Source organism: Balaenoptera physalus (genome assembly GCF_965194825.1).
Source record: "Balaenoptera physalus genome assembly, chromosome: 7".
Taxonomy (NCBI): domain Eukaryota; kingdom Metazoa; phylum Chordata; class Mammalia; order Artiodactyla; family Balaenopteridae; genus Balaenoptera; species Balaenoptera physalus.
Window position 1 is genome coordinate 36,486,341 of NC_138886.1, and position 24,337 is coordinate 36,510,677.

The 24,337-nt window shown below is 50.8% G+C and overlaps 1 protein-coding gene across 1 annotated transcript; it reads right to left on the reverse strand.

Annotated features, from left to right (window-relative positions):
* Positions 1–722: 722 nt before the first annotated feature.
* On the reverse strand, positions 723–20,703 carry GLIPR2 (GLI pathogenesis related 2). Its single transcript, XM_082468805.1, has 5 exons — positions 20,582–20,703; positions 11,242–11,350; positions 10,782–10,885; positions 8,855–8,932; positions 723–2,236 (listed from the first exon to the last, which is right to left on the reverse strand). The coding sequence occupies exons 1-5, from the start codon at positions 20,592–20,594 to the stop codon at positions 2,076–2,078; spliced, it is 465 nt and encodes a 154-aa protein (XP_082324931.1). The 5' UTR covers positions 20,595–20,703; the 3' UTR covers positions 723–2,075.
* Between the last annotated feature and the right edge of the window lie 3,634 nt (positions 20,704–24,337).

The following is a 24,337-nucleotide window of genomic DNA, read 5'->3' on the forward strand; positions in this document are numbered from 1 at the left end:
TCCCTAGGAGCCCCAGAAAGTTCAGTGACTGGTCATTGAGTTTGTGTTGTTCGTGGTAGCTGCCCAGGTGTGGCCAGAATAGGACCTCAGCTCAAGGCCCTCAGCTGGGTCTCTCTACTCCATCCATCCTCAGCTTCCTGCCCAGCTCAGCATTTTCTGTTCCTGGAAACTCCCGAAGGGAGGGGACTCTAATATTCTAATCTTCTGGGGACCATCAGTTGATATATCAACTTGTTGGGAAGCCCTGAAGAAAATGAAGGGTATGTTTTAAAGATACAGATTTGGCCTGGAACTAGAAAGGTCAAGAAGAGTCTTTCCGTATTTCCACCTGCTTTATACCTCTAACAACTGGCTTTCTCACTTCTATATATTTCCAACTCATAACAGGGCTTGCATATAGCTTTGGCTTGCCATGGCCTTAATTCAAACTCGTGGCATCCTTATTTTTTCAGTTCCACTGGTAAATTCTCTCCATATTTCTTGGCTCCAATTCCCAGTGCATGGCCAGCCTAGGGATTGGCTGCCCTTGGATCACATGTCCACTCTAGTCCAGTCAGCTGTGTGATGGTAGGTCACGTGATTCAAAACATAGCCACCTAAGGAGCACAGTCTACAGGGGAGAGGTTGGAGGTATTCAGAATCTTGAGTTACCTAAGATGGGAACTCAGAGTTATGGATTACCTTAGTCACTGATAAAGAATCGGGCATGAATCACATGGGAGTAAGATATTACACAAACAAAAAAGATTTTATTGTTGTCTTAGTCAATATCCCTGGGTGAAATGAAGGGCCCAGCATGAGCCTGTGTTCACAGTGCAACAGAGACCTTCAAAGACTGGCCTGCACAGACCCCCAGCCCTGCCTATCGCACCACCTGGAGATGCCACGGTTTCAAGGACACACAGCTTGGCGCCTGGGTTGGTCCCTCCCACATGGACCACGTGAAGTCGTTATTCAAGAGGACTTTGTGTAGTTTGAGGCAAAACATGGAACTAAATTAGCGACTCTAAGCCCCCGCATGGGAGATATCTCCCTGGAACACTTGGGCCTGTCACACATTCCTGGAGGGAGTAACAGCACAGCTGCAGGCACAGCTGCCAGGAACACGCCCCGGGCTCCCACCCTGTGTGTTGGGGGGAGGGCAGAGGCTGGAGGGCTTCCTCTGGGGGCCCTGAGTGAGCTCACCCTCACCCCCACGCTCACTGACTTCATCCTCCAAGGCTGCTTGGCCAAGAGCCCAGGCAGTGTGAGGGGCTTTCTCCCAGAACAGGCCCTGGGCCACCAGGCCGAGTGGGGGATGGGTGAGTCGCAGGCCTAGCCCAGCTCCCTAGAAACCAAGGTGGTGCTGGGGGGCATATTGAACTCTGAAATGCCAGAGGATTTTAAGAAAAAAGGGAGGGTGGTGGGTGGGCAAGGGGCGGTGGAAGGTAGAAAAATGCAAGGAAGTAAAGCTTTTTTCTCCATTTGTTCTTTGGCAATCCCACTAGAGAATTCCAGGAGGCGTGCAGATGACATCATGGCTTACAACTGAGAAAGCTCAGTAATTCTGTGAAATGGAGCCCCTGCCTACCCCGTGTTTCCGATGGAAGCTGCTTTATATTTATGTGTTTAAAGCTGTATCTTGTGTCACATTTAATGAGGGTTTAATATTCTTAAATATCTACCAAAAGTAGATTACAATGCATGAAGGTCACATAAAATGAACTTCATTTTCTCAGCATCACAAACATTTGGAATACAGAAATTCCAGGGATGGATATTAGAAGTAAGAAAGGTACAAAAGGAGTTTGCTTAAAAAATTTTTTTAAAGTTTAAAAATTGATTTCCCCCCCCCCCCAAAGTCCAAATAATTGCAGTCTAGGGAACCATCAAGGTGAAGGCTTCATATGCTCATTTCTTTGGTAAGAATGAATTCATGCAGAACCGTAAAACTGAGTGTGTGCTCAAGGGACCCATAGCATCACACAAGCAAGCACATACACCCACAGGGACAGACACACAGCTGAGTTTTTGTTGTTCTAGGCACTTCAAATCCAAGTTCTTAAGTCTGCCACCTTCCCGTTACATTGGACAAATTACTTCTTTGGAGGCAGGACATTTTCTTCAAAGAAGCCCTGGTTGACGACATTCCCTGCTGGGAAGTATCTAGCCACCACGAAGGAGGACCCATCATTTGCAGATGCCTTCCCCACTCCCATCTTCTTTGTATTCTTCCATACCATGGCAGTGAAATGTCCTGTAGGGGAACAGTCATGGGGAGAGGGAAACAGATTAGTTAGCAAAGCCTGGAGAATGATGTTTCAAGGGACTCTTGAACCCCTGTGCCATCTTGCCATGCTGTTAGAGGCTTGATCTTCAGCCACCAATCAGAGGAAGGAGACACAAAACACTGACCGATTTTCTAATGCATCAGGTCCTCTCAGTCAGCCACAAAGACCCTACTCATCTTACTCTCGGATGCCCAAAGGTTTCATGGTCTCCCAGAGATCATGGCAAAGCCCAGAGACCCCAACAATTAGGATGCCACCCTACCTGGCACCTGCTTCCACCCCTCCCCCCAAACTGTACTCTTCAAGGTCACCAATGATCTCCATGTTCCTTCCCAATGGTCACCTTTTGTCTTCATCTTACTTGACATCTCAGGAACATTAATGGAGTCGACTCTTCCGCTTTTCAAAGGACTCTCCTCTTTTGGTTTCCTCTCTTGGCATTCCTCCCATGTCACTGCCTCTTCCTCCTCCTCTTCCATCTCACTTGTGAATATTGGAGGACCCGCATTTCCCAAGGCTCAATCCTGGGCTCTCTTATCTTTTCTTTTTGCACTCTTCAGGCAATTTCATCTTTCCTTGGCTCCCAAATTTCTTTCTCCAGCCCAAATCTCTCCTCTGTGTTCCAAACACAACTACTTACTTGACATTTCCACTTGGATGACTCACAGGCATCTCAAATTTAACCTGCCCAAAGCTCACTCTTGATTTTGGTGTCTCCCATTTCCATGACTGGTACCTCTGTGCACAAAATCCTCAGGGTGGCTCTGTATTCCTCCCTCCCGCTCATTTCCCCACAACAACCCACCATTCAATCCTGAAGAATCTAACTCCAAAATACACCTCTAGTCCGTCCACTCCCCAAACTGTGGTCTCAAGCGCAAACTTTTCTCACTGGGACCACTGCAACAGCCTTCGCCCGGCTCTCCAGCATCCACCCTTGCCTCCGCAATTCACTTTCCACTGACATAGCCAGAGTGATCATTTTGAGACATAAGTCATATCTGTTTACTTCTCTGCTTAAAAATCCTTCCATTGTTTCTAGTCGTACCTAAAACGAGAGTGAATGCTTTGCCCCAGTGGCCTCCTTTCCATTCCCTGAACACATCCGGTTATTTCCGACTATAAAGCCCTTGCACACACTGGCCACTGTATGCAACGCTCTTCTGATGACCAGCGTTTTCTTGTCCCTTAGGTCTCAGCCCAAATGTCACTTTTTCAGAGAGGCCTTTCACAATCACTCTTATTTCCTGAACACCTCCCTCCCCAGAGAGTCTTATTGCACCATTTTCCCCCTCGTAGCATTCTTACCATTTGCAATGATATTTTGCTAATTGTTTGGCCCCTTCACTAGGCCATGAGCCCCACATGGGCAGGAACCAAATTGGTTTATTCATCAAAGTACACGCAGTGCCCTGGCACAGCCTGACACATGGAAAATGTAAAATAAACCTTGGTTGAATGAATGAATGGAATGAATGAGTGAATGAATGAAAGGCATATGGAAGAACCATCTTGGACTGAGTTCTGCCACCACTGGAAGTGCAGGCTTTCTATGTTTTGAGAGCTCTTTGAGACCTTGACAAGTTAGAGCCTCCTTCAGTTCCCTCTGCTCTGAGCCAAATAGCCCAGTTCCTTCTCAAGCTACTGTCTGCCCCTCCAGGTGCTTTTGTGGCTTGCCAAGGCTTCCCAGCATCATTCTGCCACTGTTCAGGCTGCCTGCCCCTCACTCACTGGTATTTTCAAACTGCTAACATAGCTTAGCTTCTAACTCCCCTCCTGCTTTGGGGTCAAAGAGCTGATGCTGTAACATACTCTTTGCTCAATGACCATAAATTCTCGTCTCCTGGGAGTAGAGATTGGGAGTTCATCCTTCGCACCTTTCTCATAGAGATCCTTTGACAGGTCAATGGGATATTTACTGCCATGTCACAGAATGGCATTCATTTTCGAAAACAACCCCGAAGAGATTATGTTTCCTCTTTGAGGGCAGGCACCATATCTCTCTTATTGACCACTGGGCTTGGCACATAGTAGATGCCCAATTAATATCTGATGAAGAAAGGAAGAGACAGAGGGAAGGAGGAAAATTGTGATCAGAGTAGCTAAGCTTCCAGTGGCTGGTTAGGAAAGAAAGAGGGCAACCGCTTTACACCTGTTAAGATGGAAATTATTTAAAAAACAAAACCAAATAACAAATGTTGGTGAGGATGGGGAGAAATTGGAACCCTTTTGTTTTGCTAATGGGAATGTAAGATGGTGCAGCCACTGTGGGAGACAGTATGGCAGTTCCTAAAATAATTAAATACAGAATTACCATATAATCCGGTAATTCCACTTCTAGGCATACACCCAAAAGAACTGAAAGCAGAACTCAAATATTTGTACACCATTGTTCATGGCAATATTATTGACAACAGCCAAAAGGGGGAAAGAAAACAACTGCCTGTTGATCGATGAATGGATAAACAAAATGTTGTATGTATACACAATGGAATATTATTCAACTTTAAAAAAGAAATAAAATTCCGACATATGCTACAACATGGATGAACCTTGAGGGTATTATGCTAAGTGAAATAAACCAGACACAAAAGGATAAATATTGTAGGATTCTCACCTATATAGGTAGAATAGTCAAATTCATGGAGACAGAAAGTAGAATAGTAGTTAACAAGGCTTGGGCTGGGGGTGGTAGGAAAGGATAAGAGTTATTGTTTAATGGGTTTAGAGTTTCAATTTGGGATGATGAAAAAGTTCAGCAGATGGATGGTGGTGATGAGTGCACAACGACATGAATGTACTTAATCCCACTGAACTGTATGCTTAAAAATGGTTAAAACGGTAAATTTATGTTAAGTGTATTTCACCACAAAATAAAGAAAGAAAGAAAGAGAAAGGGAAAGAAAGAGAAAGAAAGGAAGAAAGGAGGGAAGGAAAGAGACAGGCTGGTACCCACACTCTTCCATTCAGGGAAGAGACAGAGTTGATATTTCCCATTGTGTCTTGTATTTGGTAAGGACTAAATAAACTTTCATTAATTAAATTGTGTTTTTTTCCCCCTATAAATGAACTCCATTTTTATAATTTTGAAATTTAGGTATAGTTTATTTCTTTGCCTACATCCCTAAAAGATTTGAGGTTACTAAATTCTTTATGAAAATAAGCAAACATAAACACTCATCAGTAGGGTTGATGTGATATAATCAAAGCAAGAATTAAAAGAAAACAAACACTAAGTAAAAGTATGCATCCTGACCACTTATCCTTAAGCTCATGTTAACTGCTGCTCAATACACTTTGATTCTCACCTCAGAAAAGAAGAAACACTACTTTCCAATTCACCCTTGGTCCTTACACTTTTGAGTCACATCTCTTTCCCATCTCCAGGCTGTCAGCAGCTTTGCCAGGCGTCACTGCTTCTATAGACTGTCTTGTCTTTTCTTCTTCTTCTTTTCTTTTCTTTTTTTTTTTTTAATTTGGCCACACCATGAGACATGTGGGATCTTACTTCCCCAACCAGGGACTGAACCCAAGCCCCCTGCATTGGAAGCATGGAGTCTTAACCACCGGACTGCCAGAGAAGTCCCTTAGACTGTCTTTTCATTAAGGCTCATGCCCTTTTTCATACAAGCCTTTTCTCCAAGAGACCACATGCTTTGGCCACTGACCCACCCACTCTCTCTGTCACCCAGACAAGGAAGAGCTGCCATTTATCCACTGGTTGCCAAGAAAATAATTACAGACACCACATGCGCACCAGCAGTGTGAATGCCCATGGAAGCCTATTCCAAACAGATGAGACTAAGTAATCTTTCTTCTGACTGGAGAGGTTTCTGTCTGCACAGAGATAATTAAGCCTGGGTATTTAGAGATGAATTAAAGGACACAACTTCCTTAGCAACCATCAGATACACACTGGTTTCTAACCCTAAACTACTAACAGCTTCCTTTTTCTTTTTTTTTCCTAAAGGGATCACATCCTCTTTCCTGCTATGGACCCAAACTTCCTAGAATATGCATTTGAAAAACAAGTTGAATAAGTTACAGTACATCCTTGCAAGAGAATAATGCATAAGAAAGAGAAATCTCTTTCTGTATTGATATGGAACAATCTCTGCCAACCTGCTGTGTGAACAAAGCAAGTGCAAAACAGATCATCTATCTGACACCAGGGTATAAAAAAGGGAAAAGAGAGCATTTATACAACTGCTGGTTCACAACATCTCTAGAATGATACACAAGAAACTGGTATTACTGGTTGGGAGGGAAAGCGCTGGAGGCCAGGGACAGAAGGAAGACTTTCCACCTTATATAGCTTGCAAATTTCATGTCATATAAAAGTATTATTTATTCAGAATAAACAAATCCTACTCATTAGAAGAAAACATAAAGGGACTGCAAGAAGCTATTTTTCTCCGCTCAGCACAAAGCACAGAACAGTGTCCTTCATCACAAGACTTTGACCCAGGTGGGGTGGGCTTGGGACAGATTATAGGATATTTCAAAGGCCTTTTCACCTACAACATGGACTCAGGTCAGGGAACCCCTGAGCCATGGTGCAGCGAGAAGCAGCTCTGGGGGAGGCTGACTCATGGGGGATGGGCCTGAGCATCTTTAAGGGTCTTGCGAGCCCCGCTTATATCACCACCCAAAGCTGTGCTCCCGTCTGAGGATCAGGCTGTGTGTGACCCCAGGCATTGTCCACTGGCATCTGGGATGGCATAGGGGCTGGAGGCTCTGGGGTTTTCCTCTTTAGGGCTGGGAGATGTGGGGCAACAGACAGGATCACAGGGGGTCAGTGATCATGGAAAGTTGAGTCCCATCTCCAGCTCTGACACTTGAGAGATTCCCACCTTGGAGCAGGGGCCATGGAAAAAGCATCAGATTGAGGATAGAAGGTAAACAGAAGTCTCTTCCCTTTTCTGGGCCTCAGTTTCTCTTCTGCAAATGGGTGGAATAAAGCCCCACCTTCAAACGGTGTAGCAGGGTTACGTGGCCATGGAGGCGGAGATGCTTTTTACTGTCAAGTGGCGTGCACACACGAGCAACGCCAATCACTTGCTCTGACACATGTCTGATTGCTCAAGAATCTTGCTCAACGGAAAAGGAGATCCAGACGCTGTGAAATAAAACGTCTTCTGGTCACTGATCTTTATGAAAAGAAGACCAGGTTCTGCCTACGTGTCCTTAATCACTGGTGGCAGGTTGTCACCATTCCCTCCCTCACCTCTCAAATCTAATTGCCACAGAACCAGCAGTTCTCACTCAGGGCCTGACAGTGGCCTCCTTGTCCTGCCCCGCAGGGCAGACGCTTCTACCTCTCCCCACACGGCTGCAAGAACCCCTGCCCAAAGGGGTGAGCACAGACCACAGGAAACGGTGACTGGCTCTGAGAACATGTCACTTCCTGCTTCTGAAGAATCCTCCAGAGGGTAAGAAGCCATAAGTGGCTCCACCCATGGGTGGGATGGGATGGGGTAGAGGAATGGGGGGTGGACAGAGAACCCCCTTTTCAGTTTCCCTGGTGCCTTCTGGTCAGAGAAATCCACAGCCCCTTCCAACCCATCCTGGGCCCTGGGTGGATGTGAGTTGGTTCTGAGGAAAGACAGGAGCCTGGTGATTCCTGCTGAGGGGCAGCGGGGAGCCCAGAGCTTGGAGTGGCTGCCCGGGGCTTTAGTAAGCTAACCATTTACTGCTCACCGGGGAGGCCTATGGCAAAGGCTGATGGTCCCGTGGCCGGTTCTCTGCATCTAAATACCGGCTCTCAGAACGGCCCATAGAGGCCTCCACCTTGTCCCTCTCCCTTGGGGACAGGGAAGAACAGGGAGTCGACCCAAGTTCACACAACTAATAGTGTCAGAGCTGAGACTAGATCCAAGCTTTCTGCATTCCAAGCTCACCTGAATGACAAACTCGAGTATAAAGGTGAAGGGAGAATGCCTGGGAGGTTGTGAGGAGTGAGGGGCAGAGAGGAAGGATGTGGGGGCGTGGGGGGATGCGGGAGTTAAGACCAGGAGGAGAGCCAGCAGCTTGGCCCTCTTCTTGATGGCCCCAGGAAGCCCCTGGCAGCTTAATCAGGAGAGCAGCGTGGGCAGAAAGGGTCTTAGAACATTCTGGCTGCTGGGGAGCAGGCTGGATTGGAGGGGAACAGGAGCAGAAGTGGCATGACGGGTTCAAAGCGCTGAGGTGTCACACCTGGAAAGAAACACTCAGCGGCCTTTGACATCCACAGCCTCCTTATATCACACTCCAGTCAGGTGAAGAGCCTTGAGCTGGTGGGGCAGGAATCGGCAGCTTGGGTGCTCTTGGATGGGTGTGTGTGTGTGTGTGTGTGTGTTGTGTGTGTGTGTGTTGTGTGTGTGTGTGTGTGTGTGTGTGTGTGTGTGTGTGTGTGTGTGTGTGTGTTGGGAGAGGTGTTGGGGAAAGAGGGTTTTGCCCTCTGGGCAAAGTCCAACCAGAGAAATATGGAAGAGGTGAAACAGGAGAGAAATGATTGATTTTCAGAGGGTTAGTTCCTCTCTGAAGTCAGACCCAAACTGCAACCCAGCCCAGGGCCAGGTCACTGGTGTGACCATGTCACTCACCTGTCCCGGAGGTGAAGCCAGGCTGCTGAAAGTTGTAGTTCTTGATTTCACTGTACCATCTATCAGCCACCTCCTTTCCTGTATGGAAAAGACAGTTTAAAACTCAGCAGCAAAATCAATCGACTCCCTATTCCTTCCATCTTCTCCCATTAACCCCAAAGCACCCATCCCACAGTTAGACGTCTCATAAAGCACCAACGAGCTGACATGGGGACTCCTGCCCATGAGCACATCCAGGCTGAAGGGAGGGCCTTGTTAGGGGTTGGGAGGAGCCCTGGCCTGAGGTCAGGGGACCAGCATCTGTGTCCCTGCCCTGACACGAATTCACTGTGTAATCCTGGGCAAGGCCTGCCCCGTTCTGTACAATCGGGTTGAATGCAACGTACTCCAAGGGCTTCTAATGATGCTCCGAGTTTCCGGGAGACCACACCCTCATCCCACCCCAAGTCTGGCTCCTGAAACACCCACAGGAGGAAATGTAATTGGGCCGGTGGGTCAAGGTCTCCACTGCAGGCAGAAAGGTACTCCCCTGGAGCATCCACTGGCCACAGCATCTCCCTGGGAGCGGCTCATCTCAGGGCCAGAGAGCTGGGAGCCTGGGACCTCCGAGCAGTAAGTCTTGAACTTGAATGAGTGCACGAATCACCTGGGGCTCTTGTTAAAATGCAGATTCTGACTCTGGAAGATCTAGGGTGGAGCCTTGAGTCCGCACTGCTAACAAGTTCCCAGGTGCTGCTGCTCATCCGTGGGCCACACTTTGAGGAGCAAGTCCTTCGAGAACAGTGGCTGCATAGTGGCCGCAGCTGGGGAACTGTTCAAAATTACTGATGCCTGGGGCCTGCCACAGACGGACTGTATCAGTGTCTCGGGATGAGAGATCCAGGCACTAGTATTTTTTGAAAGCTCCACAAAAGATCCCAGTGTGTAGCCAGGGTGGGGAACCCCTGCCCTAGAGATGTCCTACCCAACCCCTCTCTGTAGAGATGGGGAAACTGGGGCCAGGGAACGTAGCAGATTTGCTCAAAGCTCCACAGGGAGCCAGCGCGAGGAGGAGCCTTGTCTCCTGCCGGCTCTTTCCCACCCCTCTCCCTTCTCCCCGCCAAGGCCCACAGCCTGAGCCTGGGGAGGGGCCGCAGGCCTCAGGCTCCTGCTTTCCCGGGCAGCAAGCGCACACTTCTCCTGGAGGGACTCTGCCCCAGGGAAACCAAGAGGACTCCCAGGGCCTCCCCAGGGAACTCCCAGGAATGTGAGGCCGGGAAGGGAGCAGTCATTCTCCCGCGGGAGTTTGGAGAAAGCTTCAGAGCACGAGGTAGCTCTCTCCAGCATTTTTCCTAAAAAGCCACGACAGCCTTGTCAGAGCCAGGAAGCTCAAGAATGTTTGGTCAGTGCGGTGGGATCACCATTCCAGGCTGTGACCTTGGATGAGGAATTGTCTTTCCCATTATGATTACTTTTTCCAGCACGGAAGAAAGCTCTATTGCATTTTTCTCGTGAAGAAAGTTAATACACAAGCACTGTAAATATTTTCAGAAGAACGTGAGGAACGTAAAATCTTTCTGAGGCTGGGGATGCTTCAGGGCCCGCAGGGTCAGGCTGAGACTCAGCACAGAAACGGTCTGTCTCCCCGCCCTCACTCCTCTGCTGGGAGCTCTTCTGGAAAGGGGGTGGGGCCGGGCAGTCTGAGTCATCTCTGTGTCCCTGGCAGCCAGCGCAGGCCTGGCCCTGAGCTGGCCATCGGAGACCTTGTGGTGAGCTGAAGTCAGCTCCTGGGAGCAGACAGACAGCTCTGGGGTTCTCTTCCCTTTCTGGGCCTGTGGCTGCATCACGGCGACGACACCACGGAGGGCGCTGGGGCCCGAAGGGGCCTGCACGCTGGATGTCCTAGGCCCGGCTCAGGCAGGAGGAGGGGAGCCGAGAAACGACTCACCTGTCTGATCGTAGGATGCCCACGCCAGGTTCTCCCCGCACTGGCCACGACTGGACTCCGGGCTGTGCTTGAGGATCCTCGTGCTGGCCAGGGCCTCTGAATACCTGCCGGAGTCCGCGGTGCTTCCTTAGAGCGAGTACAGCCCAGGGAAGCCCCCAGAGTAGGAGCCCTAACCTGGTGTGGCTGAGCTTCCTTCCCTGCCCTGGGCTCGCCGAGGCAATCAGGAGCATCACACCTGCATCTTGTCTAAGCCCCCACTCCAGTCCCATTTTACAGAGCAGCAAACCGAGGCTCAGAGGAACAAGGGGACCTGCCTGGGTAAGTGGCAGAGTGGTTATTCAAGTCTGGCTGTATTTGCCCCCCAACCCACGTCCCTCCTGCCTTCCAGAGCCCATCTGGGACTGCAGCAGTGGCAGCACCGGGAAGGGCCCGAGTTGCCCGGGGCCCCGGGGGGACTCACTGCTGAGCCTCCCGGTTGAGCTTCTTGCAGAGCTTCAGCGGGGCGACGCCATGCTGCTTCCGGTACTCATTGTGGGCCTTCAGGACCTCGTCATTAAACTGCTTGGAAGCTGCAATGATTTCAAGATGGAGACTGTCTCAGCGTGGAGAAAAGAGCCACGGAAAGTACGCCAGCGGGCTTCAGAGCGAAGCCCAGCTCAAACCTCAGGCCACGTGCCCAGGCTGCTGCCCCAGTCTCTGCACATTGATGCCCCCTGGACTACGCAGGGCCCCATGGGGCATGTTAGGCCTTTGGGTCTTTATCCAAGGCAATGGGAAGCGACTGAATGGGGGCGGGGAAGTGAGCTGAGGAGAGCTGTGTTTCTGGAAGACCCTGCTGGCTGCTGAGTGGGGGATGGGCTGGAGGTGCAGAGCAGATGGTGGGAGGCTGGAAAGAAAGCAGCAGGACTTCTGCAAGAAAATGTTTGAAGGAGACGGTATCTCAGAGCGGACCTACAGTGCATGGTGGGGGGTACTGGGAAGGGCTGGAGGTGGGAGCCCAGAGATAACAGGCCTGGCTGGGGTGGAGGGGTGCCTGCACTGTCCCGAGAGAGAGGGACAGATGAAGAGAAGAGGACCAACCAGGGTAGGACAGCACTGGGAAGCGGAGAGAGGGGAGAGTGTGGGAAAGAACGCGGTGGTGGGGTGGGATCAGCTGGGCTTAGGCTTGCAGGTGAGGGAAGAGGTGGAGCCTGTGTCCAACTGGGTCACAACCTCAGAAAGAGCAAGGCCAAGAAGTGGTGAAGCCAAGGGTAGGCCAGGTCAGTAGTGGACAGAGGTCACTTCAATTCGGATCTGAAATGGAACCCCATCCATCCCACATCCTCCATCCATCTCTCCACCACTCATCCATCCACCTATTGATTCATGATCTAAGCATCAGCGTCCAAGCACCCACCCATCATCCATCCAATCCCAACCCATCCCTCTGTTCATCTGCTCTCTGAGTGCCTCCTCTGTGCGAGGTCACATATTGTATGCTGGGGGTCCAGAGACAAATCAGCTATGTCCTGCCCTCAAAGGGCTCACACACAGAAGGGAGACAGCCTTGTAAACAGACACTAACCAACAGTGTGGTAGGGCCAAGGTGCAGGTGAGCACAGGTCAAGAGGAACTCAGAGAAAAGCAGCCTAACATGGTCTGGGGGATCAGGAAGGTGACCCCTGATTTGAGGCCCCACAGATGTCTGGACAGGAGCTGGCCAGGCTAAGATTGTGAAGGCACAGAGCGCAGCCTTAGGAATCTGGGAGTCCCCCCTCCCCCTCCCCCCACCCCCCCACCATGGAAACGGGGGTGTGAGCTGGGTGAGTTATGAGCGATGGCCACAGAGGGTCCATAACACTGAGCTAGTCCCCTCTGGAGGGAGCCTGCCCATGAGGCCTGGCCATGGGCAGGGAGGGTGTAAACCGAAGGATGAAAGAAGCACCCCTCCGTCCACTGGCCCAGGTCACCTTCACCAGCCACCTTTCTCCTCCTCTGCTGTCTTTTCCCCCAGAGGCCGTGAAGAAGAACCAGCAGGGGTCCTCTTCCCCTCCCTCAGCCAGATCCCCCAGGTCTCCTGGGCCTTCAGATAGAATCCCACTGGGCCTCTGAGGGGATGTGAGGGAAGAAGACCCAGGGCTTGCCCTCCGGAGCTTTGGGCTAGACGCCGACCCAGGAGAGGGAAGGAAACTGCAGGCTATGCCAGTGGTGGTTGAGCTTTAGGGGTTTCCGAGATATTGGACAGCGAGTGGTCCTGACCTCAGACATTCCAGGGCCCGGCAGGGCAGTCCAGTGGGGTCCAGTCACAGTAATGTGGAGTGGGACAGGGACAGGGGTGGGAGAGGGGTGCTGAATGCCAGGATCTGGGAGATCTGGGTTGACAGGCAGAGATGGGGAGATGCTGTGACAAAGGCATGTGGGTGAAAACCCTGGTGATGGTAACTGGGCACAAGGCAGAGGGTGGAGCTTCCACCTGAAGTCTCAGGCCTCTGTGGCCAAGAGGCCGGCCAAGCCCTTGTTGGTACAAAAGACAAGGATTTCGGGTTTATTGGAGGGAGGGGGGAAAAGGGAAGGTGCTGTCTAATGGGTATAGAGTTTCAGATCTACAAGATGGAAAAGTTCTGGAGGTCTGTTTTACAACAATGTGAATATACTTTACACTACACTAAAAAATGGTTAAGATGGTAAATTCTATGTCATGTGTTTTTTACCACAATTAAAAAAAAAGATTGTGGGTTTAGCATGTTCCTTGGATAATGGAGTCACAGAGGCTTTTAAAGAATATCTCAGGTGCAAGTGGCGGGAGCCACAGCAACTCATGGGAACCACACTGAGGCCTCGCTGACAACACTTAAGGAGTCAGCTGGGTGGCATGGCGGCCAGAAACCCCGGGGCTCCAGGGCGATGCGTTGCACAAGCCAGTGTCCAGCTGGAATGCTTCACCCAGCCTAGCCCCCACCTTGCATTAGAGGCAGTGAGAATCTGAAGTGTGTTCAGAGATGGTGATGAGGTGAAGGAGGGGCTGGATATGTGGTCTTATAAGGGATGGTTGCAAGTACAGGAGAAGATCAGACTTTGGAAGACACCGTAGAGGGCCCTGCTGAATTCTGGGGCACCACAGGGCAGAGCTGGGGCCAGTGGGTGGAAAAGCCAGGATGACAGATTTCAGCTCAGCCTAAGAAAGATCTTTCTCCCCATGAAAGCTTTCTGAAGACTGAAAAGGCTACCTTGCAAGGTAGTGAGCTCTCCAGCACTGGGGGCAAACAAGCAGGTGATGCCTCTCAGAGGGATTCAGGCACTGGAGACCCAGTCAGATGACCTTTAAGTCCCTTCCAACCCTGAGATCCCATAAGGTCCCATCAGGGTAGGGGTGAGAGGAGGCAAGATGACCGACTGACCCCAAACTTCCAGGAGTTCATAGCTTGTCTAAGGAGTGATCAAGGTAAGTGTATGTGTCCATGCAAGGGCAGATGTGGATACACACAAAGCGGCAGAAGGTCTCTATCTGAGTGACAGACCTGGCCAGGCCCATACTAATGTCCCTTCCAGCTCCTATGTCCCAGGCAGGCCACGGTGGGACACTATGGGAGATGCATGGGACTGAGTGGCATGGGCAATGGTGACCACAGATGTATCAGGGAAGGCTCCCTGGAGGAGGTGATGAGGAGACAAAAGCGCAGAAAGGGCCAGTGTGGAAGGGATCTGGTGTATCCCGGGGCTGTGAGGAGGAGGTGGAGATAAGGGGAATGGGTGGGTCACTAAGGTGAAGCCCATTTAAAGACAGCTCTGAGTGCTGGGGTGAGGATACACTGGACTCTGGAGTGCTCAGGCCCTGCAGTCTCCTTGGCAGAGGGGACATAAGGCTGCCAAAAACTAGGTCACTGCACTCCCAGAATGTGGGAAGTAGTGAAACAAAAGTGAAAGTTCCTGTGCCCAATCTAAGTTCGTGGCCCAGAAGCTGAAGCCAGTCATTGTCTCCAGCAGAGCCAGTGCCCTGGGCCAGGGTTCCTAGGGAGGGGTCAGGAGGGGTGCCCTCTCTCCCTGCGCCTGGCTGGGAGGCCTGGGGGCCCCATGACCACACCCCTGGCTGACTCACGAGTCCCCTCCCAACACGAGTCCCCTCCCAACACAGCAGCCAGTCCCAGTCCAGGCGGCCCCTGTGAGCAGAACCGCAGCCTCAGGGAGGCAAGATACCACTGATGACCACACCCAGAAAGAGGCACGCCTCACTTTTTTAGAAAAACCTGAGAGCAGATAAACATAAGGAAAAAAGGAGTCAAAGAAAACCCACCAATCCCTGCATCAGGCAGGGAGAGCCCTCAGAGCCACCCCATGGTTGGGGGGGAGGGGAAGGGAGGGATTATGCCCTCATTTTGTGGGAGGGTAAACTGAGGCTCAGAGGTCACACAGCCTCAGGGTACCAGCCTGGAATGAAGGAGGACCTTTCTTCTGCTTGATGGCCAACCATTCTAGGTGCCAGGCCTGTGCAAGATCTGATTTACTTCTCACCACCATTGTGGGAGCTTCCACTACTGTACCCATTTTTTGGATGAGGAAACTGAGGCTCAAGAAGGAAGTAACCTGTCCACATTCCCACAACTGGTCCAGAGGTAGGCCCACGAGGAGAGAAACCCTGCCCTTAACCCCACCCCACCCCAAGGGTCACGAGACAGAGAAAATCATTGAGAAGAGAAAGAGAGGGCCACCAGACCCAGGAGGAGGATCAGCCCAGTGGGGTTGGCAGCCGCCTTCAAATCTCTGAGGGGAAAGAAGAGGAAGAAGGAAGAGGAGAAAAGAACTAAGATTTCTCAAGAGCCTCCTCTGTGCCAAGGCCTTTATAGACAGACCGGCGTGAGGGGCCCTAGAGGAAAATCAGGGGCTGTGGAGTAGAAGCTCCAGGGGGCAGATCTGGGGCTTAAGGCCAGAGCTGTTGAAAGGTGGAAGGGGCTGCCTGGGCCTGGCTCCTGTGGCTGAGGGAAGGCGGCAGGCCAGGGCGGTCTCTGCTGCGTGGAGGGTGCAGGCGTCTTGGGTGGGGCTGGACTGGGGGCTCTTGAAGGTTCTTTAGGGCAGAGCTTCTAACTGTTGAATAAAGACTCTAAGGAGGTCCGTGCCCCTCCTCCCTCGCAGCTGGTGGCTGGGATGGGCTCCTCCCTCAGCATCCATTCTCTTCCGAGGCCTCCCAGAGCCCAGCTGACTCATTTCTCAGCCCTCTCCAGACTCCCCACCAGAGAGGCCCAGGACCGTCAGGGGCCAAGGCAGGAATTATGGACAGGCCCCTTTGGTCCCCTGGCTAGAGGCTAGAAAGCCTTTGGGGCAAAGCTGGTTTTGTTTGGTCCCCTGGCAAGAGGCTAGAAAGTCTTTGGGGCAAAGCTGGTTTTGCTAGTTTATCAGGAAGAAAGAATAAAAAGTTGATTAAAAAAACAAACATATATACACTAATATGTATAAAATAGATAACTAATAAGAACCTCTGTATAAAAAATAAATAAAATAAAATTCAACAAACAAACAAACAAACAAAAAAGCAATGAGTTCCAGATGAGTAGCTCTTTTCAGCTTGGGTTCCAGGAAATTCAAGAGGCAAATCCCAGCTCTGCCTTTTACTAGCTGTGTGACCTTGGACAAGTTGCTTAATCACTCTGTGCCTCATGGACTCCATATAAAAAATGGGGATAACAGTATTCACCTCACAGGGTTGTTGTGAGAATTAAATAAATTAATCTTCGTAAATGCTTTAGAACAGATCTGGAGCAAAGTGAACAACTATAGTTCAACTAAATGTCAGCTATAATTATTATCATTACTGTTGGGCAGAGGAGCCTTTAGCCTCCTGGCCTTGGGGGAAACTGCCCCCATCAGATCCCTTCCCTGATTTTAACAGGAGCAGGGCTGCTGGTATTTAACTTGGCCTTTGATGACCTCTTTCAGTACCTCTGAGCTAAGATATTTACTGCGTAAGTGAGCACGAGAACAAATGAATGAGAATCTCACACCATCACTGGGTAAGCCTGAGGACAGGATTCTTCTCATTACAGAGGAGGAAACTTTGGTCTTTAGGAGGACATGTGAATTGCCCGAGGTCACACAGTGAGTCCACATTAGAGCCAGATCTAAGAATGTCCCTCCCTTGCCCCGGATCTCACACACTTTCCACCTTACATACATCTTCCTTTCCCTAAGCAAGAATGACAAGGATGTCCCAGTGTATTGGCTGCCCCTTTGTGATGGGCAATAGTCACTGAAGGGCTGAAGGAGCCAGGGCAGGGAGAGCGCTTGTTCCCACCAGCAGACAGGCGGTCCCCTCTCCAGCCCTGCCTGCCGCCACTCAGGCCTGCCCACCAGCACTGGGCAAGTCCCTGCCCAGTGCCGGGGCCCTGCTTCCCCACCTGTGTGAGAAGGAAGGATGACATCTGTGGTTTTCAAAATAGCTTCAAAGCAGGGAAACCCTTTCTTTGAACCTTTCTTTGGAATCAACAGATGAAAATGGTACTGCTGGGACTGACCTGGCCACATGGCCTCCCCCTGCAGAGGTGTGAGGGCCCTGCTCAGTAGGAAATTCCTGGATTAGTTGGTCCCTGAAGGTCTTTCTGCTCTGATAACCTCTGGGGCTGGGAGATGTGGGTCAGGAGGGTGTGTGGATGTCCCTAAGGGCCAGAGTCCAGGCTGAGAAGCAGGATGACAAGTGGTCATTGTGGTAGAGGGGACAGCGCCCAGCTGGGAAGTCAAAGAGCTGGGTACAAATCCCAGTTTGTCCACTTATTGGTCAGGGTGTGAGCTTGGGCGAAGTACTCAACCTCTTTAAATCTATTCAGCTGCTAACAACTGCCTCACAATGCTGTTACGAAAATTAGTAACACATATGAAATACACAGCTCCAAGCCTGGCACACAGCAGGAGCAGAATAATTGGTGATCGCTATTATTAGGGACTATATTAGAGGCTTCCACTGAATCCCAGGCCATTGCCTTTCTCTGCTCAGCTGCAGACTGAAGCCCAGCAGGGAGACCAGGGCCAGCGGCCGGACCTGGAAGTCTCTGAACACTGGGCCAAGTGACTTCTGGAATTTAAGCTGTTTTGGTTATGTGACACTTTTCCAGCAATGCCCGCTACCCCAACAACTCTGGGGTATATCTGAGGTTGAAGATTAAAAAGAGATGGGCTCCTATGCAGTGATGAGGAAACTGAGGCCCAGAAGAGGCAGGCTCCTTATGAAGGTCTTTGTGGAACCACAAAAAGCCCCTGTATGGATACACGTCTGTGATGCCACCTGTCTTTTGGGCACAGACAGCCTCAGGCTGGTGGCCTGGAAGATCAAGGTTGGGCCCGTGTCACCCAGAAAAGTCATTTTCTCTTGGGGACCCTTAGGGGAGCCAGATACTATCCAGGGGGCTCAGAGTCTTTGGGGAGGGGCAGGGAGACAAATAAAATACATGTGGCTAAGGGCCAGCATTCTGGAAGGTCCCTGGGTATATGTGGAGGGTGGGCATGGGAAGGGGGGTGGAAACTGCCTGAACCACCTCTAACCTGTCTTCCACCACCATCCTGCTCAACTCGGCAACTCCAGTCCTAGAAGGTGTCATCACCTTCCTGCACCCAGATTCATACCGCTAACCTTTCCTTCTTATTCACAACAAGTTAGTCACCAAGTCTGCTCGAGGCTACCATCTTGAAAATCCATCCCTGCTTCCTCTCCAGTCCCTTAGACGTCTCTGTCATCTCTTGCCTGAGTAACTGCAGCAGCCTCTCCCACCTCCACCCTCTTCCCATCTGATCCACCCTCCACCCTGGAACAGCTCTAGTCCTTCGGCTTTTAGATCGATGCTTTTCAGTGGTCCCCCCAGGTCCCATCGGAAAAAGTCCAAAGTTCCAAGACACTCTGGGGTCTGACCACCTCTTCCAGGAGCCTTCATTGGATGTTTGGGCAGAGATTTCCCCCTCCCCTGAGCTCCCACTGCTCTTCACCTGTACCTGTCTGTGGCTTAGATCACTTTCCACCTCTTACTGGAGCCATGTGGTGCCTGTCTATCCCCCCAATCTGCTTTATGGTGCATTTCGTAATCCACATGAACACTCCTGAGGGCAGGGGCCATGCCCTCCGCAGCACTGGGTCCACAGCTTGGTACAGAGCTGATAGATGGTGGAATGGAAGGATGAGAGGGAGGGAAGGAAGGATGGAGGGAGGGAGAGAGGGGGAGAGGGATGAATGAACAAATAGAAGATAGGCACCCAGCAGTTCTGGAAACTGTTTCTTAGGGAAGAAGCCAGAAACAACTGATTAAAATGTAGCTTTAGAGAATTTGTGGATTTTCTCCTAACCTATAGAGAAAGGAACTGATTTCCCAAGTAGGGATCTCAAAGTGCCCTCTCACATCTGCCATGCTCATGTCCCCGCCCTCCTCTCCCCACATCCGCCACCTATCACATTCTTCTTTAACTGCATATCACCTTTCCATACTGTAAAAGACCCTGGGGATGATATAGGCCATCCTCCTTGTATAGATGAGGAAACTGAGGCACAGAGAAGGAAAGGGCTTTGATCGAGATCACACAGCAAGTGATTAGCAGAGTCGGGGCTGAAAGCCAGACCTGTAACTACAGATAAGGGCAGGTTAGGACCAATGCCAGAGAAAGCTACTTACTCCCAACACTGGTACCTCATAAGTCCAGATCTTGAGGACAGATTCAAGAAGAGACCCAGCCTTACCCATCTGAGGCTGACAATCTCAACTTCCCATGAAGCAGGACTTTTGAACTCTGTTCAAAAGCTGTTCATTAAAAAGCCTCCTGTGAGGCAGGAACTATGCTGAGATAGACATGGTTCCTGGCTGCCCAAAGTGAGGAGTCTGTGGGAAACAGGTCTTTGCCTGGGTAGTGTCCCAACCTGACTGCTGGGAGGGCTGCAACAAAGAAGACACCAGGTGGGGAAATCGGGGTGGGCTCCCAGCACAGGAGTTGAGCCGAGAAAGATGGGGAGGATTTTCAACTTCACAGAAGTGGGAGAGGTGGAGTGCTGGTGGTGGTGGTGAGCTCTGGGAAAGGGAACCCAGGGGAAGAACTATGCCCAGAGCATAGATGAGGGCAGGGGGAGGAAACGGGCGACGATCAACTCCCAGAGGGCCCCACCATGGGGCTGAAGAATGTGTACTCTTTCACCTGCAGACAATGGGATGGAAGATGTTAGGGAATGACGGGACTTCACCGGGACAGCCACCGTGGTGAGGATGGGCCGCGACAGGTCAGAGAGAAAGGGGAAGCCGTTGTTGGCAGCCGTGTGTAGCCTGACTGAGTCTGGCACGGGGTAGGGGTGGAGGGGCGCTTAAAGGAAGAGGGACAACGACAGAAGAAAAGGATGCTCAGAGCTGTCTTTCGGAGGGTTGGTCGGGGCAAGCTGTTTTGCAGGAAGAGATGCTGTCACAGTTCTGTGGCTTTTTCCAACTCTAACTCTGTCCTGAAACAAAGCAAAAGCCACGCCTTGGCCGGACGCTGAGCGCTAATCCCATCAGCGCCTGGAAGCCCTCCCTGACGCAATCTCTGGCTCGCAGACAGGAGGACCCTCCCTCGGTCTCGCCTTCCTCCCTCTCTCCCGAGGGCCCGACGGCCACCCCGGCTTCCTGGCTGCCCCGGAAATTGCCCGCGTCGCGAGCCCCTCCATCCCGCACCCAGTGGTCCCGGAGCGCGGCCGGAGCCGTGTCGCCCCGGCGGAGGCTGTCGACCCGCTCCCCGGGGATCCAGCCCACCGCGGGAAGAGTGACAGTGAAACCCCGGAGCCTGGGGCTCCGAGCCATCCCCGCACCCCGGCCCGGCTGGCCCGGCGGGCTCACCTGATTTGCCCATGGCAGGCTCCGCGCGCTCCTCGGCTCCCGCTGCGCTGCGCTGCGCTGCGCTCCCTGCCGGCCCCGCGCAGCTCGGAGAGCCAAGGAGGAGGCCGGGCGGCCGCAGCCCCACCCCCCGGCGCGGCCCGGCCCCCGCCTTATAAGGCAGCGGCAGCTGCAGGAGGAGGCGCCTGGGGCCACCCCGCCGGCTTCCTGGAGGAGGCACCGCGCGCCCGGCGCTCCGCGCGCCTTCTCGCCCTGCTCCCGAGAACTTGCCCCGCGTGGGGACCCCAGCGACCTCTCAGGGCTCTCCAAGTGCGGACGGGCAGCTCTGGGCCTCCTGGATACCTGTGCCTCTTGGGACACTGAATGGGGATGCAGAGGGAAGCCCAGGCCTCTCGCCCTGTTCCTGGTAGATGTTCAGCAACTACTGCGCTGCGGGGACCGCGGGGCTCACAGTCGAGGTGTGAGGGTCGGTTCCGACCCGCGTCACCAGGGGTCGGTGCTCTTCCCGCCGCGGCCTGACCCCCACAAACCCCTAAGGCCGCAAGCATGCCGCCTTCCCCTCCGCAGGGACCCCGGGCTCCGAAGGGCGTCTCCGTCCTCTCCCCAGCACACACCCTGTGGTGCGAGTCCAGGTGGGAGATGCGCGCTCCCCAACCCTCCTGCGTGGCCGTCCCGGGGAGGCTCCTGCAGCCCCGCTCTGACCTGTCCTCTTGTCCCTCGTCGCCTGTCACACCAAGCCAAATCCCCCACCCCTAAAGTCAAACTAGACTTTTTTGCGGGGTTGGGAGGGCTCGCCGAGCGGCTTGCGGGATCTTAGTTCCCAGACCAGGGATCCAACCCGGCCTGGCAGCGAAAGCGCTGAGTCCTAACCACTGGACCGCCAGGGAATTCCCCAAAGTAGACTTTCTGATATTCCCCAAACATGTTCTGAGATTCCTCGCCTCCTTGCCTTCCTCAGGCTGTTCCGTCAGCCTGGGCTGCTGGCCCATCTCTGCCGGTTCAAGTACTACCCTTCCCTCAGGGCGTATGGGTCCCTTCAACTTCCAGAGGTCCTGACCTTTTCTGGCCTTGGGGCAGTGGTCAGTACACACCTGGCACTGGGGAGACTTGGTCTCAGTCACAGCCCCACCCCGTGTGAGAAGAGTGGGGAATAAAGACATAGCCTGGGGCACCTGTGTGAGATTCCGCAGAGTAACTCCTTTTTGGGGAAGGGGCTCAGTAAACCCTAATTGAAGGAAGCTAATTTTAAGACCTTTCAATAAGTGGGCACTGAAGTGAACTGACTTGCTTATTTTAAGGGTAGACTTTTTTTTTTTCTTTTTTTTTGGCTGCGTTGGGTCTTCGTTGCTGCGCACGGGCTTTCTCTAGTTGTGCCGAGCGGGGGGCTACTCTTCGTTGCGGTGCACGGGCTTCTCATTGCGGAGCACGGGCTCTAGGCGCTCAGGCTTCAGTAGTTGCGGCGTGCAGGCTCAGTAGTTGTGGTGCACGGGCTTAGCTGCTCCGCAGCGTGTGGGATCTTCCCAGACCAGGACTCGAACCCATGTCCCCTACATTGGCAGGCAGATTCTTAACCACTGCGCCACCAGCGAAGTCCCTGTAAGGGTAGACTTTTTAACACCAAGGGCTTCAGATGTCCAGTAGGGCAACAGCAAGGCTGGGCACTGCCGTCTTTACTCCCTCCCCTATGTCAGGCAAATACATTTACTGTAGTTTCATACTTTCAAACAGCATCAGAGGGGACCAAGTTGCTGCCCACTCTAAATCCAAAGAGACTTCTGGTGCTAGGTGGGGGTCTAATTCCCTCTGTTCAATTCCTCTCCCATTTTGCCAACAGATCCCCATTGAAATGACCAAATGAACCCAGTAGGAAGAATTCCATGTCACCTCTAGAATCTCTAGAAGGCACTTTCCATTGTAAACAAAACTTCAAGGTGGTGCATGGGCTGAGATAGCTGAGCACAGTGGAGCCACTCACTGCACACAGCTGGAAGCCCATGTGGGGACCAAGTTTCACTCACATCTCCTTGTATAGAGTTGAGGGCTAGAGGTGAGAGCCTGAGAGTGGATGGGGGACAGAATCCTAAGTAGTGGCATCTTTGGAGTCTGTGTAGGGTGGGATGCTGTGGGCTTTAGAGCTGGCTTTTGCAGCAGGCACGGGGAAGGGACAGTGTGCTGAATGGAGTTATGTCAGTGCCAAAGTTGACCCCTACCAAGGGCCCTGGGCTGGTTGGAGGGGGAGTCACTGCCTAGCTGGCCCCAGAGAAAAGAGATATGGCAACAAAAGTCAGATGGAAAGAGTGTTTGACCCAAGTTATTTTTTGTTTGTTTTATGTCCTATTTAAGAACTCCTTACCTACTCCAAGATCATGAAAAGTTTCTATATTTCTTCTAGAAGTTTTACAGTTTTAGCTCTTACATTCATTTTGATTATGGTGTATGGTGTGAAGTCAGGGTTGTAGTTCTCTCTCTCTATGTCTCTCTCTTTGTTTTCTTATTTGGCATATAAATATCAAATTGCTCCAATAGAATTTCTTGAAAAGATTATTCTTTCCCAACTGGCCATATATATATATGGGCTCTCTATTCTATTCCATTGATCTATATACCTATTTTTACTAAGACCCCACTGTCTAGATTACTAGAGCTTTATAATGTCTTGAAATCAGATAGTGTAAATCTACCCGTTTTTTCTTTTCAAGGTTGTTTTGTTCCTTTTAAGTCCTTTTTATTTCCATGTAAATTAAAAAATCAGCTTGTCAATTACTTTAAAACAAAACAACTAAAAATAGCCTGCTGAGATTTTGATTGGGATTGCCTTGAATTTATAGATAAACTTGGGAAGAACTGTTACCTCTTAACAATATTGAGTTTGCTGATCTACCAGCATGGTATATCTTTCCGTTTATTTATATCTTCTTTAATCCCTCTCAGATATGTTTTGTAGAATGTTGATCTATAGTTAGTTTTCTATTCTTGTAATGTCTTTTTCAGACTTGGGTATCAGGGTAATGCTGGCCTTATAAAGTAAGTTGGAAAGGGTTCTCCTGTTTTCTGGAAGTTTGTATAGAATTAGTATTATTTCTTAAATATTTGCTGCAAATCATCAATGAAGCCATCTAGGCATGGAGGTCCTTTTTGGGGGGGGGCAGTTTAAATGATAAATTCAGCTTTATTAATGGATATAGAACCTTTCAGATGATCTATTTCTTCTTGAGTGAGCTTTGGTAACTTTTTCTTGGTGGTGGTGGTGGTGGTGGTGATTTTCCTCCTTAAAATGACCCCCAAGTGAAGTGCTGAAGTGCTGTTTAGTGTTCCTAAGTGCAAGAAGGCTGTGGTGTGCCTTAAGAAGAAAATGTACATTAGATAAGTTTCTTTCAGGCATGAGGTATAGTGCTGTTGGCCATGAGTCCAATGTTGATGAATCAACAATATATATTAAATAGAATGTCTTTAAACAGAGACACACATAAATCAGGGTTATTATTGATTGTCGGACAAAAAAAATGTGACTAGAAGCTCACAGGAACCTAACCCTGTACTGTCTCTAGGAGCAATGGTTCAGTATTCTCTAATTCAGTGTTCCCGGCAACTTTATAAAGCATAATTACTGCAAATAATGAGAATCAGCTGTACTATTGATCTCAGAAAAACAGCTTTTGGGTTAATTGATTTTCACTATTGTTTTCCCATTTACAATTTCATTGATTTCTCTTTATAAATATATATGTGTATATATATATATATATATATATATATATA